The following is a 14,366-nucleotide window of genomic DNA, read 5'->3' as shown; positions in this document are numbered from 1 at the left end:
ATATAATGGAAGAAAAACCACATTTATAGTAGTAGCAACAAAAAGATATAATGAAGTAACATAAAGAGAAATGTTCAAAAACTATATGAAGAAAACAATAAAAACACTCCTGAGAGACATAAAGTTAAATAAATAGACATTCCTTATTCTTGGCTGATGGTTCAACATTATTGAGATGCTAGTTCCACCTAATTTGATTTATAAATTTAATGTAGTTCCCCCCAAAATATAAGATTTTTATGGGTTAAGCATGTTGCTAAAAAGTTCATATGGCAATATAAACATACAAGAAATAATCTAGGAAAATATGGAAAAGAAAGAGCTATGGGTGGTAACTAGCACTACCAGAAATTAAAACTTACTACAAAGTTTATGTAATGAAAAGAGTGAGGTACTGGCAAATGAAGAGACAGACCAGTGGATGGAATATAGTCTAGAAAGGTCCGAATAAACATAGAAATTTAGTATTTGATAAAGGTGGTTCTGCAAACCACTGGACAAATACTAATTTAACTTAATTGTGCTGGGACAATTGGAAAAAACAAAATGAATTCCATACAATATACACAAGGATAAACTCCAAATGAAGCAGTGGTCCAAATGGAAATAATAAACTATACAAGTGCTAGAAGAAAACATGGGTGAATTTCTCTATAACTTGGCTCTTTTCACAGGACTGGAAGTCTAGATATAATAAAAGATTTACAGATACACTGTAGATAAAGAAAGAACAAATAATAATTAAATGGAGAAAAATATTAACAAGTGAAAATCCAGAAGCTCCCTGGTGGCTTAGTGGGTTAAGAATCTGGCATTGTCACTGCTGTGGCACAGGTCACTTCTGTGGCACAGGTTTGAGCAATCCCTGGCTTGGGAACTTAATGCTTACTGAGGGCACGGCCAAAACAAAAATCTAGATAAAGGATATATAAACAACACACATACATATTTATATATTCTTTATTTAGATTTTTATATATTTTTATGTTTTGAACAACTTCTACAATTTTCAGTAAGTTTGAGATAATTTCTTTTTTTTTTTTTTTTCTTTTTTTGTCTTTTCTAGGGCTGCACCGGAGGCATATGAAGGTTCCCAGGCTAGGTGTCTAATTGGAGCTGTAGACTCCAGCCTACACCAGAGCCACAGCAACACCAGATCCGAGCCACGTCTGCAACCTACACCACAGCTCACAGCAACACCAGATCCTTAACCCACTGAGCAAGGCCAGGGATGGAACCCGCAACTTCATGGTTCCTAGTCGGATTCCTTAACTACTGCGCCACGATGGGAACTCCGAGATAATTTCTTTATTTTATTTTATTTTATTTTATTTTATTTTGTCTTTTTGCCATTTCTTGGGCATATGGATGTTCCCAGGCTAGGGGTCGAATCGGAGCTGTAGCTACCGGCCTACACCAGAGCCACAACAACACGGGATCCGAGCCGTGTCTGCAACCTACACCACAGCTCACAGCAACGCAGAATCCTTAACCAACTGAGCAAGGCCGGGGATGGAACCCTCAACCTCATGGTTCCTAGTCAGATTCGTTAACCACTGCGCCATGACGGGAACTCCCGAGATAATTTCTAATTAAAAAAGTTTTTTTAGGAGTTCCCGTGGTGGCTCAGTGGTTAACGAATCCAACTAGGAACCATGAGGTTGTGGGTTCGATCCCCGGCCTCGCTCAGTGGGTTAAGGATCTGGGGTTGCCATGAGCTGTGGTGTAGGTTGCAGACCCGGCTCGGATCCAGAGTTTCTGTGGCTGTGGCATAGGCCGGCAGCTACAGCTCCCATTAGGCCACTAGCCTGGGAACCTCCATATGCTGCAGGAGCAGCCCTAGAAAAGGCAATAAAAAAAAAAAAGACAAAATAAATAAATTTTTAAAGTAAAAAAGTATGTGTAGTACCAACTAATAGTCACAAATATATGTAATTACTTGTGTAATCAAAATTTGTGATGTATACAAATACACATTCATAAACATGCATACCCTAAAGAATTAAATAGCTATTTCTAAGCAAGTGGGCTTTGTAGATATATTTATGCGTTATCTTTTTTGCTTCTCTATATTTCCTTTCATGAGCACTTCTATTGGCATAAGAAGACAATAACTTGGGGGGTTTTGTTGTTGTTTTTTGGCTGCACCCCCAGCATCTGGAAGTTGCTGGGCCAGGGACCAAACTCAGGCCGCAACAGCGACCCAAACTGCTGCTTTGACAACACTGGATCCTTAACCCATTGTGCTATAAGAGAACTCCCAATATTTTTGTTATTTAAAAGTTCCTCAAAGCATTGTTCATAGTAGTAAAAAATAGAAGTACTCTAAATGGCCACCAATAGTTAAATGACTAAGCTGAAAATGGTAAGTAATAAAATTAAGCAATAGATAAAGATACTTGTTCTCATTTTATAGGTTGAGCAATTATTCAGAATTCCTGTGGCACTATAGAACAAAAAAACATTTACTTCTGAAACTGCAATTGTTAAGGATAATTTTAAAATAACAGGTTTTTCTAAATATACACTGAGTGGAAAGATGCAATGAAGCAAGCATACTTTTTTTAATCATAGATTTCAATGCTCTCCAATCAATTTAGTAAAGAAAAGGGCAAGCAGCAGGGACCTCAGTTCCTACTTCCTCTCCCTGATACCCTCAACTTTCATTTATGAGTATCTAACAAAGAACATCCTTAGGTTGGAGGAGTTAAAAGCAATATTCTTCAGCAGTAATAAATTTCTCCTCAGCACCTGACTGTTTGCACAGGAGGACTGGAGCACATCCTTTGTCAAACTGTGCAGTTTACTTCCATAGGTCTGTTTGTCTGCAATGTCATTTGAGTACATTTTTTTACAGATGGGTAGTGCAATGCCTCGTGACCTGCAACATGCTTCGTGTCATAGCACATGGCACAGAAAGAAAAAATTCCAATAAAAAACTAGTATGGGAGTTCCTGTTGTGGCACAGCAGAAACGAATCCAACTAGGAATCATGAGGTTGTGGGTTTGATCTCTAGCCTTGCTTAGTGGGTTAAGGATTCATCATTGCTGTGAGCTGTGGTACAGGTCGAAGACTCAGTTTGGATCCTGCATTGCTGTGGCTGCGGTGTAGGCTGGCGTCTGCAGCTCCGATTCGACCCCTAGCCTGGGAACCTCCATATGCCGAGGGTATGGCCCTAGAAAAGGCAAAAAAACAAAAAAAGAAAAAAAAATTACTATGAAATGGTATTTTTTTCTACAAATACATAATATTTTAATGCAATATTTGAATGATGATAATAACACTGATGACTGAAAGATCTGGATAAAGGAAAACTTACAGATTACTGTTTTATAAATAAGCTTCTAGCAAACAAAATGGGTTTTAATAATTAATAAGTAAATTTCAGAGATGCAGATACTGTATGCTTTCTAGGTTACAGTGTGATCCTTTGTGATGTTAATAGAGCTGAGGTCTTCCAAAAGAGAACAGTGTAGGAATGAAGTACACGATCTGATACTATAAAAAATTTTATAATGCACAAACCCAGTACAGATACAGAGCTTCAGAAAGAGAAGATATGTGAAATACAAATGCAACATGACAGAGAACGCTGTTCAGAGCCTTGCTTGCCTAAATGTCATAGCATTGTGTGTGTGTGTGTGTGTGTGGTTTAAAATATATACTGGTACCTACACGGATAGATGTTTATTAGAATATTATAAACATGCATTAAAATATCTATAACCTTTCCAGTACACAATGCTAGTGTGGATTTTAAAATTCTCTGCTGACCCCAAGGTCTATTTTTTTGCAGGTATACACTGATTTGCATATTAGAAAAATTATTAGAAAACAATTAGAAAAAATAATTACAATTGTGAGAACTTTCCTCCCACTGATCTGAAGTGCCATTTGTCCATAAATGGCAAAAACACACATTTGCATGTGTTACTTCCTGGGTTCTCTGTTCTATTGGTCTATAAGTCTAACCTTGAAATAATATCCAATTGTTTTAATTATGGTATCATTAAATCTTAAATCTATAGAGCAAGGCCTCCCACTTTATTTTTCCTTCTTCAGATATAATCTGTCTTTTCTGCTATCTGTATTTCAATGCAAATTTTTTAATTGGTTTGAAGAAAGAGAAAGAGATGGAAGGAGGGTGAGAGGAAGGAAGGAAGAGAGGGAGGGAGGAGGAAGGGAGGGATTTAGGGAGGGAGGGAGGAGAGACCCAGAGAGGGTGGTGGGTGAGAAAGGAGGGAGGGAGGAAGGAAGAAACATCTGTTGAGCTATTGTTTGTGATCACATTCAACCTATAATTCAGTCTGGGTAGAACTGACATCTTTATTATATCGGCTGTTCCAATAAAGACATAATGAATGTCTTTCTATTTATTTAGTCTTCCTTAATTTTTTAAAATTATATTTTATAGTTCTACATAGAAGTACTATGCATCTTTTATTTTTTCCATAGATATTACATATATTATTGAAAATAACTTCCATCTTCTAATGTATTGCTAGTTTATAGAAATGCAATTGATTTTTGTACCTGAACTTGTATCCAGTAATCTGGATAAATTCACACATTAAATCACAGATAATTTACCTGTAGATTCTTTTATTTTTAAAAAATTTTTTATATTTATTTTTTTAGGGCTGCACCCATGGCATATGGAGGTTCCCAGGCTAGGGGTCTAATTGGAGCTACAGCTGCTGGCCTGCATCACAGCCACAGCAACTCCAGATCCGAACTGCATCTGCAACCTATACCAGAGCTCATGGCAATGCCGGATCCTTAACCCACCGAGCGAGGCCAGGGATTGAACCTGCAACCTCATTATTCGCATTCAGATTTGTTTCTGCTAAGCCACGATGGGAACTCCTATAGATTCTATTTAAAAATTTTTTTTTACTATAGCTGATTTACACTGTTCTGTCGAGTTCTGCTGTACAGCAAAGTGACCCGATCATACTTTTACACATACTTTCTCATATATCTTTCATGTTCCATCGCATATCTGTAGATTCTTTTAAATTTTATACATATCCAATTGCATATCAATCACAAATAATGACCCACTTTGCTGCATGACATATTGTTGGATATGGTTTGCTAATAGTATATACTTTAATATATATTTACACTAATATAATCATAGATATATTCTACACCAACTCATCCATCAAACTATATTAATATAAGTATTAATATAAATAAGTTGATGGCTGAAAGAGTTTGTAAAATTGGTGTCTTAGCCTATTGCCTGGATGCATTTAATTTACTTCGGGAAATGATCCCAGGTAACAGAAGGTACCAGGAAGTGTGAAACTGGGAAGAAACGTAAGCAAAAAGAAATGTACTGGGGGGGGGGCGGTTCTCGTTGTGACCCGGGGGGAAGCAAATCCAACTAGGAACCATTGGGTTGCAGGTTCCATCCCTGGCCTTGCTGAGTGGGTTGAAGATCCGGCGTTGCTGTGAGATGTGACGTAGGTCGCAGACAGGAGTCGGATCTGGCATTGAAGTGACTGTGACCTACGCTGGCAGCTGTAGCTCCGATAGGAGGAGGGGGAGAAGGAGGAGGGGAGGGGAGGGGAGGGGAGGGGGAGGGAAGAAACTGGGGACAAATGAGGCTTGGTCCTGCTGGGATCATCCATGCAGTGATGCAGAGCGTACTTCTGAACTGTTCACTCAAGGAAAAGAAGGGAGCAGCAGCCACTTTGGGGCAGGTGCAACTTGGCAGCAACTCCTCACTTGTTTTTCACCTTCCACTTCTATGACTTCTCTGGGAGGCACGGGACTCTCGCGGGAACCTCTGTACTAACACTTATTTACACATGCACAACCTAAAAATACAAGGCAGTTACCACCCCAGGGACAACCCCTGACCAATGGGGGACAGGAAACTGGGGAAAAACGCTCCTCTCTCCTAAAAGAGAAATAGACAGAATGTAGGTTTGGGCATAAAGGGTATCTGTCACAATTGTCATTATTTTTTCCTGAGATGTATGGTAGCATTCACTGGTGAAGATATCTGGGTGTTTTTCCTGTGGAAAAGTTTTAATTACAAATTTATTTAAAAGATATAGGACTATTCAGATTTTCTGTTTCTCCTCATGTAAATTTTAGGTTGTATTTTTCTAGGTATTCATTTAACCTAATTTGACATATTCTGGCATACAGTAATTTCAACTGTTTTCTTTTTTTAATTTTTTTCTTTTCTTTTTAGGGCCACACACTCGCAGCACATGGAAGTTCCCAGGCTAGGGGTCAATCAGAGATACAGCTGCCAGCCTATGCCGCAGCCACAGCAACGCAGGATCCTAGCCACCTACATTAGAACTCACCGCAAGGTTGCCTCCTTAACCCACTGAGCGACGTCAGGGATCCAACCTGCAACCTCATGGTTACTAGTTGGATTCGTTTCCGCTGCACCACAATGAGAAAACTGCCAAACTGTTTTCCTTTTTAACTGAAGTATAACATATACATTTACAGAAAAGTACACAGATTATAAATTTACAGCTTGATGAATTTTCACAAACTACACATATTCATGTAACCCACCACCAAGATCAAGAAACAGACCACTACTAGATCTAGATGGAAGTCAGGTGTCCTAGGATTAACTCTAAAGCCTATAAAACCTATAAAATAAGAATAAATTACAAAATGTGAACAGATGAGTACTACATATTTTTCTCTTAAAGGTTTTTTTCCCCCTCAAGAATCTAGTTTATTTTGGCTCTCTGAAACACTGATTTCCCTCAAGAGTCATTTAGAAAACTCATAGTCAAAACATAGATAAATAAAGTTTTTGCTGGAAGACTATAAATGCAAAATAAGACAGGAAATCCCAAAGCAACCTGAGACATTGCCTTGACTTGACTGGAAAGAAGATCCAGGCGATTAGTGACTAATGTTTCCTGCTTCCTCGGTGTGTGCATCTGAAGAAGCCTCCCTGCAAGCAACCGCAGAGACCACTGTGGTCAACCAGCGTGCTGTCCCCAGCAGTGTAAAACTGCGAATCATTTCAACTACAGCCGCTGGCCGGTGCTCCTACGAAACCTGAGCGCCTCCAGGCCACGCCCTCGGTTTCCTGGGTTACTAGCCTCCAAGCACCTCCCAAGGTCTGTTCCGGGAGGCGGTGATCTTACGTTCTCGACGCGTGACTCAGCACGCTTTGGTATAAATACGTGCTGCCGGAAGACGCTTTCTCTCTTACCGCGTGGCCGGCCTCCAACATGGCGCCGGTGAGTGAACGTGATCTCGCCGGGAATTCTTACTTTGATGTAGATGTGTGTTTCAGGTGGCGAGTTGGGGGAGGCTAGTTCTAGATAAAGAGTGGTTAGAATTGGAGACTTGGGTCAGGAACACAACCAAGATTAAGGTTGTAAGTTTTTTCCTGACTCTTGACAACTGCTACGCGGCGAGGGCCCGGTATTGGCTTAGGATGGGTCGTGGTGGGAGCGCAGGAAAAGCGGAGGCACGACGGTGAAGGGGGCTAATAGAACAGCATTTGGGCTTTGTTTTTTCTCCCTGGTGCATGGTAAGGCAGTTGCTACTCTTTACAGTGGAAAGCAGATGTGGGTAATCGAGCGGGTCTTATAGCCTTACGAGGGCGGAGGGAGATAGGCGTCTCTCATTTCCCAGGATAGCCGCGGTTGTAGAGGTTTCAGAGAACTTTAGAACTAAGTTGGGGGAAAAGTTTGTTAACCTCACAAAGGAATTTTTTTAAAACGTGAAAGTCAACGACTCGGGCAAATATAAATGTTTGCTTCAAAGGTTTTATTGACCAGGGGACCAGTAAGGTCTTAAAGCTGGTCCAAAGAGCGTTTGAAGTGTTAGGGTAAAATTGCTGGGTTATATACAAAACTAGATAATGTGCAAAGGGGCCATAAGCCCTCTGGGCATATTTGTTCCACCGACAAATTATTTGCATTTCTGAAGTTAACTGATGGCCCAGCAGAGCTGTAAATTGCTCGGTCAAGCCCAGCTCCTGGGAATCGCTATTAACTGTTCGAAAGTTTAGGATGAATTTTTTTGGCACAAGTCTAAGGTAAAAAATAGCAGTTTAAGTGGCATTTTTTGGTGGGTGGATTTTAATGTGTAACTTTATTCTGTGGTATTGTTCGAAAAGTTTAGAGTATGGTAAACAAAGTACTTTTTCTTTTTTTTTTTTAAGACCACCAGACTGGTATCCTTTTCCTCACCCATAACAGCATTAAGGTTTAATTCCTTAGAATAAAATATCCTATTCTTGCATGAAGCTTAAGTTTTTCACGAAACTTTTCTTGATAACTTGAAACAATGTGAACCTGGTTAGAGGTCCAAACCAACGCAGATAGGTATTTATTAGTTTTGACTTGTAATAGAAAATAGATGCTTTTAGTCTCTTCCAATTGCAAAATAGGATTCTTTAGGAATCTTCTGATGAAGGAAACTGAAAGTATACTTTTTTTTTTTTTTTTTTTTTGTCTTTTTGCTGTATCTTGGGCCGCTCCCGCGGCATATGGAGGTTCCCAGGCTAGGGGTTGAATCGGAGCTGTAGCCACCGGCCTACGCCAGAGCCACAGCAACGCGGGATCCGAGCCACGTCTGCAACCTACACCACAGCTCACGGCAACGCCGGATCGTTAACCCACTGAGCAAGGGCAGGGACTGAACCCGCAACCTCATGGTTCCTAGTCGGATTCGTTAACCACTGCGCCACCACGGGAACTCCCTGAAAGTATACTTTGAGCTTTCTTGAGTATTATTGCACTTGTAAGACACTTGAATGATGAATAAGTGAAATTTCCATTGGACTTCATGTAACTTAGTTTTAACCAAATTAATGAGTGTACTCCATAGTGTGGCTTTGTATGTCCAATAGATGTTAAGCAATTTTTTAGAATTTTGCACCATTTCATATATATAGCCTCACAGTACATTGTACATCACTGAGCTGGTATAGATTTTTGGCTTTGAATAAAGTGAATAAATGGTTGTAGAGAGCCATAATTATATTGCCTTTGTAGAAGAAAGACAAGAAGCCTAAGAAGTCAACCTGGAAGTTTAATTTGGACCTGACTCATCCAGTAGAAGATGGAATTTTTGATGCTCGAAATTTTGTAAGTATCACTCTACCCAGGTGTTTTTTTTTTTTTTTTTTAAGTCATTGTAGTAGAATTCTTAATGAATTGAATATGTAATATTTGATTTTAACCTATGCTGTGTTCCTAGGGTGCCTTCCCTAGTGAATACCTAGGGTTTTCTTCCCTAGTGTGGCATTTTTTCTATTTTAAAATAGGAACAGTTTCTACGGGAGAAGGTTAAAGTGAATGGAAAAACTGGGAATCTTGGGAATGTTGTTCACATTGAACACTTCAAGAATAAAATCATGGTTGTTTCTGAGAAACAGTTCTCTAAAAGGTTGGTATTTGTTTTCCATGGTATATATTTTTTTAACAACATGGGGTGTTTTAATATTAGAATATGTTTGGAGTTCGTGTTGTGGCTCAGTGGAAACAATCTGACTAGCATCCACATCCACACAGGTTCGATCCCTGGCCTCTGCTCAGTGGGTTAAGGATCCATTGTTGCCATGAACTGTGGTGTAGGTCGCAGACACAGCTTGGATCTGGCGTTGCTTGGATCTGCCAGCAGCTATAGCTCTTGATTCGACCACCCCTAGCCTGGGAACCTCCATATGCTGTAGGTGTGGCCCTAAAAGACAAGAAAAAAATATATATATATGAGTATGTTTGAAGAAACATGTCCGTTGTTGAGCGTGGCAGTCATGTCCCAACTTAGTTCTGGTTGTCTGGTAGAGGCAGTCAATCAAAGGTCAAGTCTCTAATGTTAGTTTTGCTGTCAGTTTACCTGACAAATATGTAATACATAGCACTGTTACAGGACTGAGTAGCCTAGCAGTGAACCAAGAGAACTAAGTACCCACTACCAGGCAGCTTAAATTCTAGTGGAGAAGAGAGAGAATGGAATGCAATATTAAATTATTGATAAATGCATGTAAGTGAAGATTGATGTCCTTATATAAGGTGGTAAGGGAAAGCTGCATCTAAATGAAATGCAGTAGTGAGCCATGCAGTTAAGGAATTGATCATTGTGGCTGTGAAAGATTGGTGGTGGAAACTGAAGACTTAGGACCCTGTTATAGTATGAGATGGTGGTGGCTTGGACTGAGGTGGAAACAAGAGACAGGGTGGCTTGAGAGGAATGCTTGGTAGTTAAGACTTGTTATGTGAATGGAGAGAATGGTTGGAATGATGAAATTTCTAAGAGCCATATTTAATGTGTTGGTAAGACTGAAGAAGAAGCTACTATTACTGTTTCTTTTCATAGTGGTCTCCGGGATAGAGTTTATTTTAGGGGAGTGGAAAAGCAAGGTTTTTGGTAGGACATAAACTAAGTCTAATTAGGGTTGAGATGCTACTTTATTTGTATCCCTAGCAACCGTGTGCAATAAATAAAAGTGAAAGGAAATATTTTGGAGGGAATTGGGAATGCAGAAAATGAATAGCTTATAAGCTTTTACTTGGTATATATTTAATGAAATTCATGGTTTTTTTTAAAGGTATTTGAAATATCTTACCAAGAAATACCTTAAGAAGAACAATCTTCGCGATTGGCTTCGTGTGGTTGCATCTGACAAGGAGACCTATGAACTTCGTTACTTCCAGATTAGTCAAGATGAAGATGGATCAGAGTCTGAGGACTAAATGAAGCTGTCTTTTATAGGGCTTCGTGTGCTAATAAAACAAATGAAGCAAGAGAAAGAGACATCTAGAAATTGACCTTTAGTTTATCAATGAATAAAAAACATTGTACTCTGTTAAGGATTCATCTCTTTATTTATTTAAGTGTATATTGTTGACATGGTGCCGACTTTCCTTTCTGTAGGCAATATGTAAATAGCTTATAGCTAGTGGAATTGTATCCAGTATTTCTGATATGTATTGATTTTACAAATGTCCTTTTTATACACTAGTGTATAGTATAGGAAAAAGGCACAATTTTGGGTGTAATTTTATATAATAAAGTATATAAAATTCTCTTGACAGTCTCAAATATCTCTGCAGTTTGTAAATGCAGTCCTGAGTGCTTGGAACAGTTTTTGCACATAGGTGCTCAATATTGAATCACTTTTGTCCTTTTGCTTCAGAGGAGCAACTTTCCTAATTAGCGTAAAGGCTGTGAGTGAGCATGGTGCTGCTCTAAGCCGGTGGTGGATTGTATGTTAGGGATCTCTGTCCAGATGCTTAGTTTTAGAAACTAGAAAAATTTCAAATCTGAGCTCTTGCCCACTAACTCTGCTTCTCTGATCCATGTCTGAGAAATTACAATTTACTCAGCCAGTTGGAATCTTCCCTTAACTCCTCCACTGATAATTCTAAAAATGTTGGTATTCTGTTGCTTAAAACTTCTCAGTAGCTAGCCATTTTGAGAAAACTTAAAAGTGGGGTGGTTTTGTCAAAATCCAAATGGCTAGAGACTACAGAAAATGAGAGGGAGGGGCTAGAGCCATATGAGTTTGCTTTTCCAGTAGTCCCAAGTAATGTGCCTTTTTCTACTTTTGACCTGAAAGTTGTAGTGTTGGTACTTTTAAGTACTCCCTAATATTGCACAGCAACTCCATACTTAATTCTGCACCATTCTTTGAATTGTTTTTGTTTTCTACCTGTGGTTACCATATCTTACTGTGCCTTCTTTTTTGAGCATTGTGAATGCAAGGGAGTAAAAACAGCCTTTTTCCTAGCATGGTGAGGGAAATGGTCAAATAATAGCAAAAATTAAGTACAGTAGGAGTTCCTGTTGAGCAGTTCCTGAAGAGTTTGCTTCTGTTGAAGTACAACAGGAGTAACCTCAGCAGGTTAAGAACCTGAAGTCTTGGATTTCTGGCCTTGCTCGGTGGGTTAGGGATCTGGTGTTGCAAGCTGAGGCGTAGGGTCGCCTTGAATGCATCCAGAGTGACTGGCTGTGGTGCAGGCCCCAGCTGAAGCTCCTTTGTTGGCCTGAGAAGTACAACAAAGGAGAAGGGTGTTTTAAAGGATTTGATGACATTCAAGGAAAGAGCTGATCTAGAACAGGCAAGATAATCTCTGGGTAAAGAGAACAGTGGTGTTCAGGCAGAGGGAACAGCATAGGTAAAGGTTTCAGGACCTTGAGAATCTGGTTGACGATGCATCAGTGATAGAATGAATAAGTTGTGGAGTTCCCATCATGGCTTAATGGAAATGAATCTGATGAGCATCCACAAGGACACAGGTTCGATCCCTGGCCTTACTCAGTGGGTTAAGGATCTGGCATTGCCCTGAGTTGTGTAGGTCGCAGATCTGGCTAGCATCCCACGTTGCTGTGAGTGTGGCATAGGCCAGTAGCTGCAGCTCCAATCCGAGCCCTAACCTGGGAACCTCCATGTGCAGAGGGCGCAGCTCAAACACACACACACACACACACACACAAGAGAATAGTAGATTGTAAGAATCTGGAAAGGTAAGTAGAAACTAGCCCATGCAAGACAGAGGTAGATAACTTCCTTTTAATCTTGAGAGCAGTGGTAAAGAATCTGGAAAGGTAAGTAGAAACTAGCCCATGCAAGACAGAGGTAGATAACTTCCTTTTAATCTTGAGAGCAGTGGTAAGCTGCTGAAGATTTCAAGCAGAAGCTAATGAGATCTAATGAGATGGGCATTTTGAAAAATCAGTGGCTGTGTTTTGAAGTATGGTTTTCAGTGGCAGTCATATTAGAAGTGAGAAAGAGGCTTATGGCAGTACCCATGATGGTAGCCAGGAGTGAGATGTTAGAGACGGAAGAAGATAGGTTTTTAGAGATTTTTCAGAGGATAATTTTTTGGGGACTTAGTGGTGGACATTGATGGTAAGGGAGAAGTGTAGGGGCTAACATACAGTGGGCTTAGACGGTGGTGTTTGCTATTTGGTAACAGTGGAAGAAGGCAAGAATAGCGGAAAAGTTTAGTTTAGGCCATACTGAATTTGAGGTCCAGAAGGTGTCAAGCATGAATCTGAACAGAGTATAGGTCTCAACCCCAGAGGAGGGATATAGGTAAAGTTACCTGCTAGTCTTCTGTACGTGGCGGTAATAAACAGTTGGCCTGTCTGAAATTCCCTGTGGAGAGTGTGGAGTGAGGGTAGTGTTGCAAACACCAACTATCTCCTTGATTTTTTTTGGCCACAGTGAGGCATGTGGAGGTTCCCAAGCCAGAGATCAAGCCTGTGCCACAGCAGCGACCCAAGCTACAACAGTGACAATACTGGATCCTTTAACCTGCTGCACCACAAGGGAACTCCTCTGCCTTCCTGTGTAAACAGATATACCTAGGGAAGAATTCCAAGCCAGATCATTAACAGTACCTTTTATTGATGAATGTGGAAGAATCAAACCAAGGATGACCTAAAATGAATAAGACATCAAAGAAAAAACATTGGGATGCGCAAGTTGAAACAACTGGCCTAGATATAAAAATGCAAAGAACAGATGAAAGTTTCCCTCAGTCTATGGAAACCTGGATCTTCATATTAAAAGTAAGCCAGGGAGTTCCCGTTGTGGTGCAGTGGTTGACGAATCCGACTAGGAACCATGAGGTTGCGGGTTCGGTCCCTGCCCTTGCTCAGTGGGTTGGGGATCTGGCGTTGCCATGAGCTGTGGTGTAGGTTGCAGACGCGGCTCGGATCCCGAGTTGCTGTGGCTCTGGCATAGGCTGGTGGCTACAGCTCCAATTCGACCCCTAGCCTGGGAACCTCCATATGCCCTGGGAGCGGCCCAAAGAAATAGCAAAAAGACAAAAAAATAAATAAATAAATAAAAGTAAGCCAGGCAGAATGAAGGGAAAAGCTCATACTTAGACACATCCTGAAGAAACTTTGGAAGTCCAAAATATAAAGATAAAATCCTAAAAGCTTCCAGAGGGAAAACAAAAGTTTGCCTACGAAGAAGTAATCATGAATGGGACCTTCTCAGAATATTTTTATTCTTTTTCTTTTTTCTTTTTCAAGATATTATTAAATTTAGCAGCAGGAACAGCTGAGTTTAAGTCCTAAGCTGTGTCCCTCATTAGCTGTGAGTCCTTTCCTGTTTCTAGGCATCATGTCCTCTGCAAGTGAAGAGACTAGACCAGATGATTTCTGGGGTCTTTTTTTAGGGCCACACCCACAGCATATGGAAGTTCTCAGGCTAGGAGTAGAATTGGAGCTACAGCTGCCAGCCTACACCACAATCACAGCAACATAGGATCTGAGCCGCGTCTGCAACCTACAGCACAGCTCATGGCAACACCAGATTCTTAACGCACCGATCGAGGCCAGAGATCGAACCCGCATCCTCATGGATCCTAGTCAAGTTTGTTAACCTCTGAACCACAAA

The 14,366-nt window shown here is 40.3% G+C and overlaps 1 protein-coding gene across 1 annotated transcript; it reads left to right on the top strand.

The window, feature by feature from the left end:
• RPL22L1 (ribosomal protein L22 like 1) lies at positions 7,097 to 10,821 on the top strand. Its single transcript, XM_003358680.5, has 4 exons — positions 7,097 to 7,236; positions 9,004 to 9,096; positions 9,276 to 9,397; positions 10,560 to 10,821. Exons 1-4 carry the CDS (start codon positions 7,228 to 7,230, stop codon positions 10,702 to 10,704), a joined length of 369 nt encoding a protein of 122 aa, XP_003358728.2. The 5' UTR covers positions 7,097 to 7,227; the 3' UTR covers positions 10,705 to 10,821.

The sequence above is a fragment of the Sus scrofa genome, chromosome 13, assembly GCF_000003025.6.
Source record: "Sus scrofa isolate TJ Tabasco breed Duroc chromosome 13, Sscrofa11.1, whole genome shotgun sequence".
Classification (NCBI taxonomy): domain Eukaryota; kingdom Metazoa; phylum Chordata; class Mammalia; order Artiodactyla; family Suidae; genus Sus; species Sus scrofa.
The sequence above is the reverse complement of the archived record's forward strand: the minus strand, read 5'-3'. Positions and strand labels throughout refer to the sequence as shown.

What these genes read in the sequence shown, in the direction of transcription:
- RPL22L1 (XM_003358680.5), top strand. An exon ending in TTTTTGATGCTCGAAATTTT is followed by an intron (nt 9,097 to 9,275) that starts GTAAGTATCACT and finishes ATTTTAAAATAG; the next exon opens with GAACAGTTTCTACGGGAGAA. An exon ending in GAGAAACAGTTCTCTAAAAG is followed by an intron (nt 9,398 to 10,559) that starts GTTGGTATTTGT and finishes TTTTTTTTAAAG; the next exon opens with GTATTTGAAATATCTTACCA.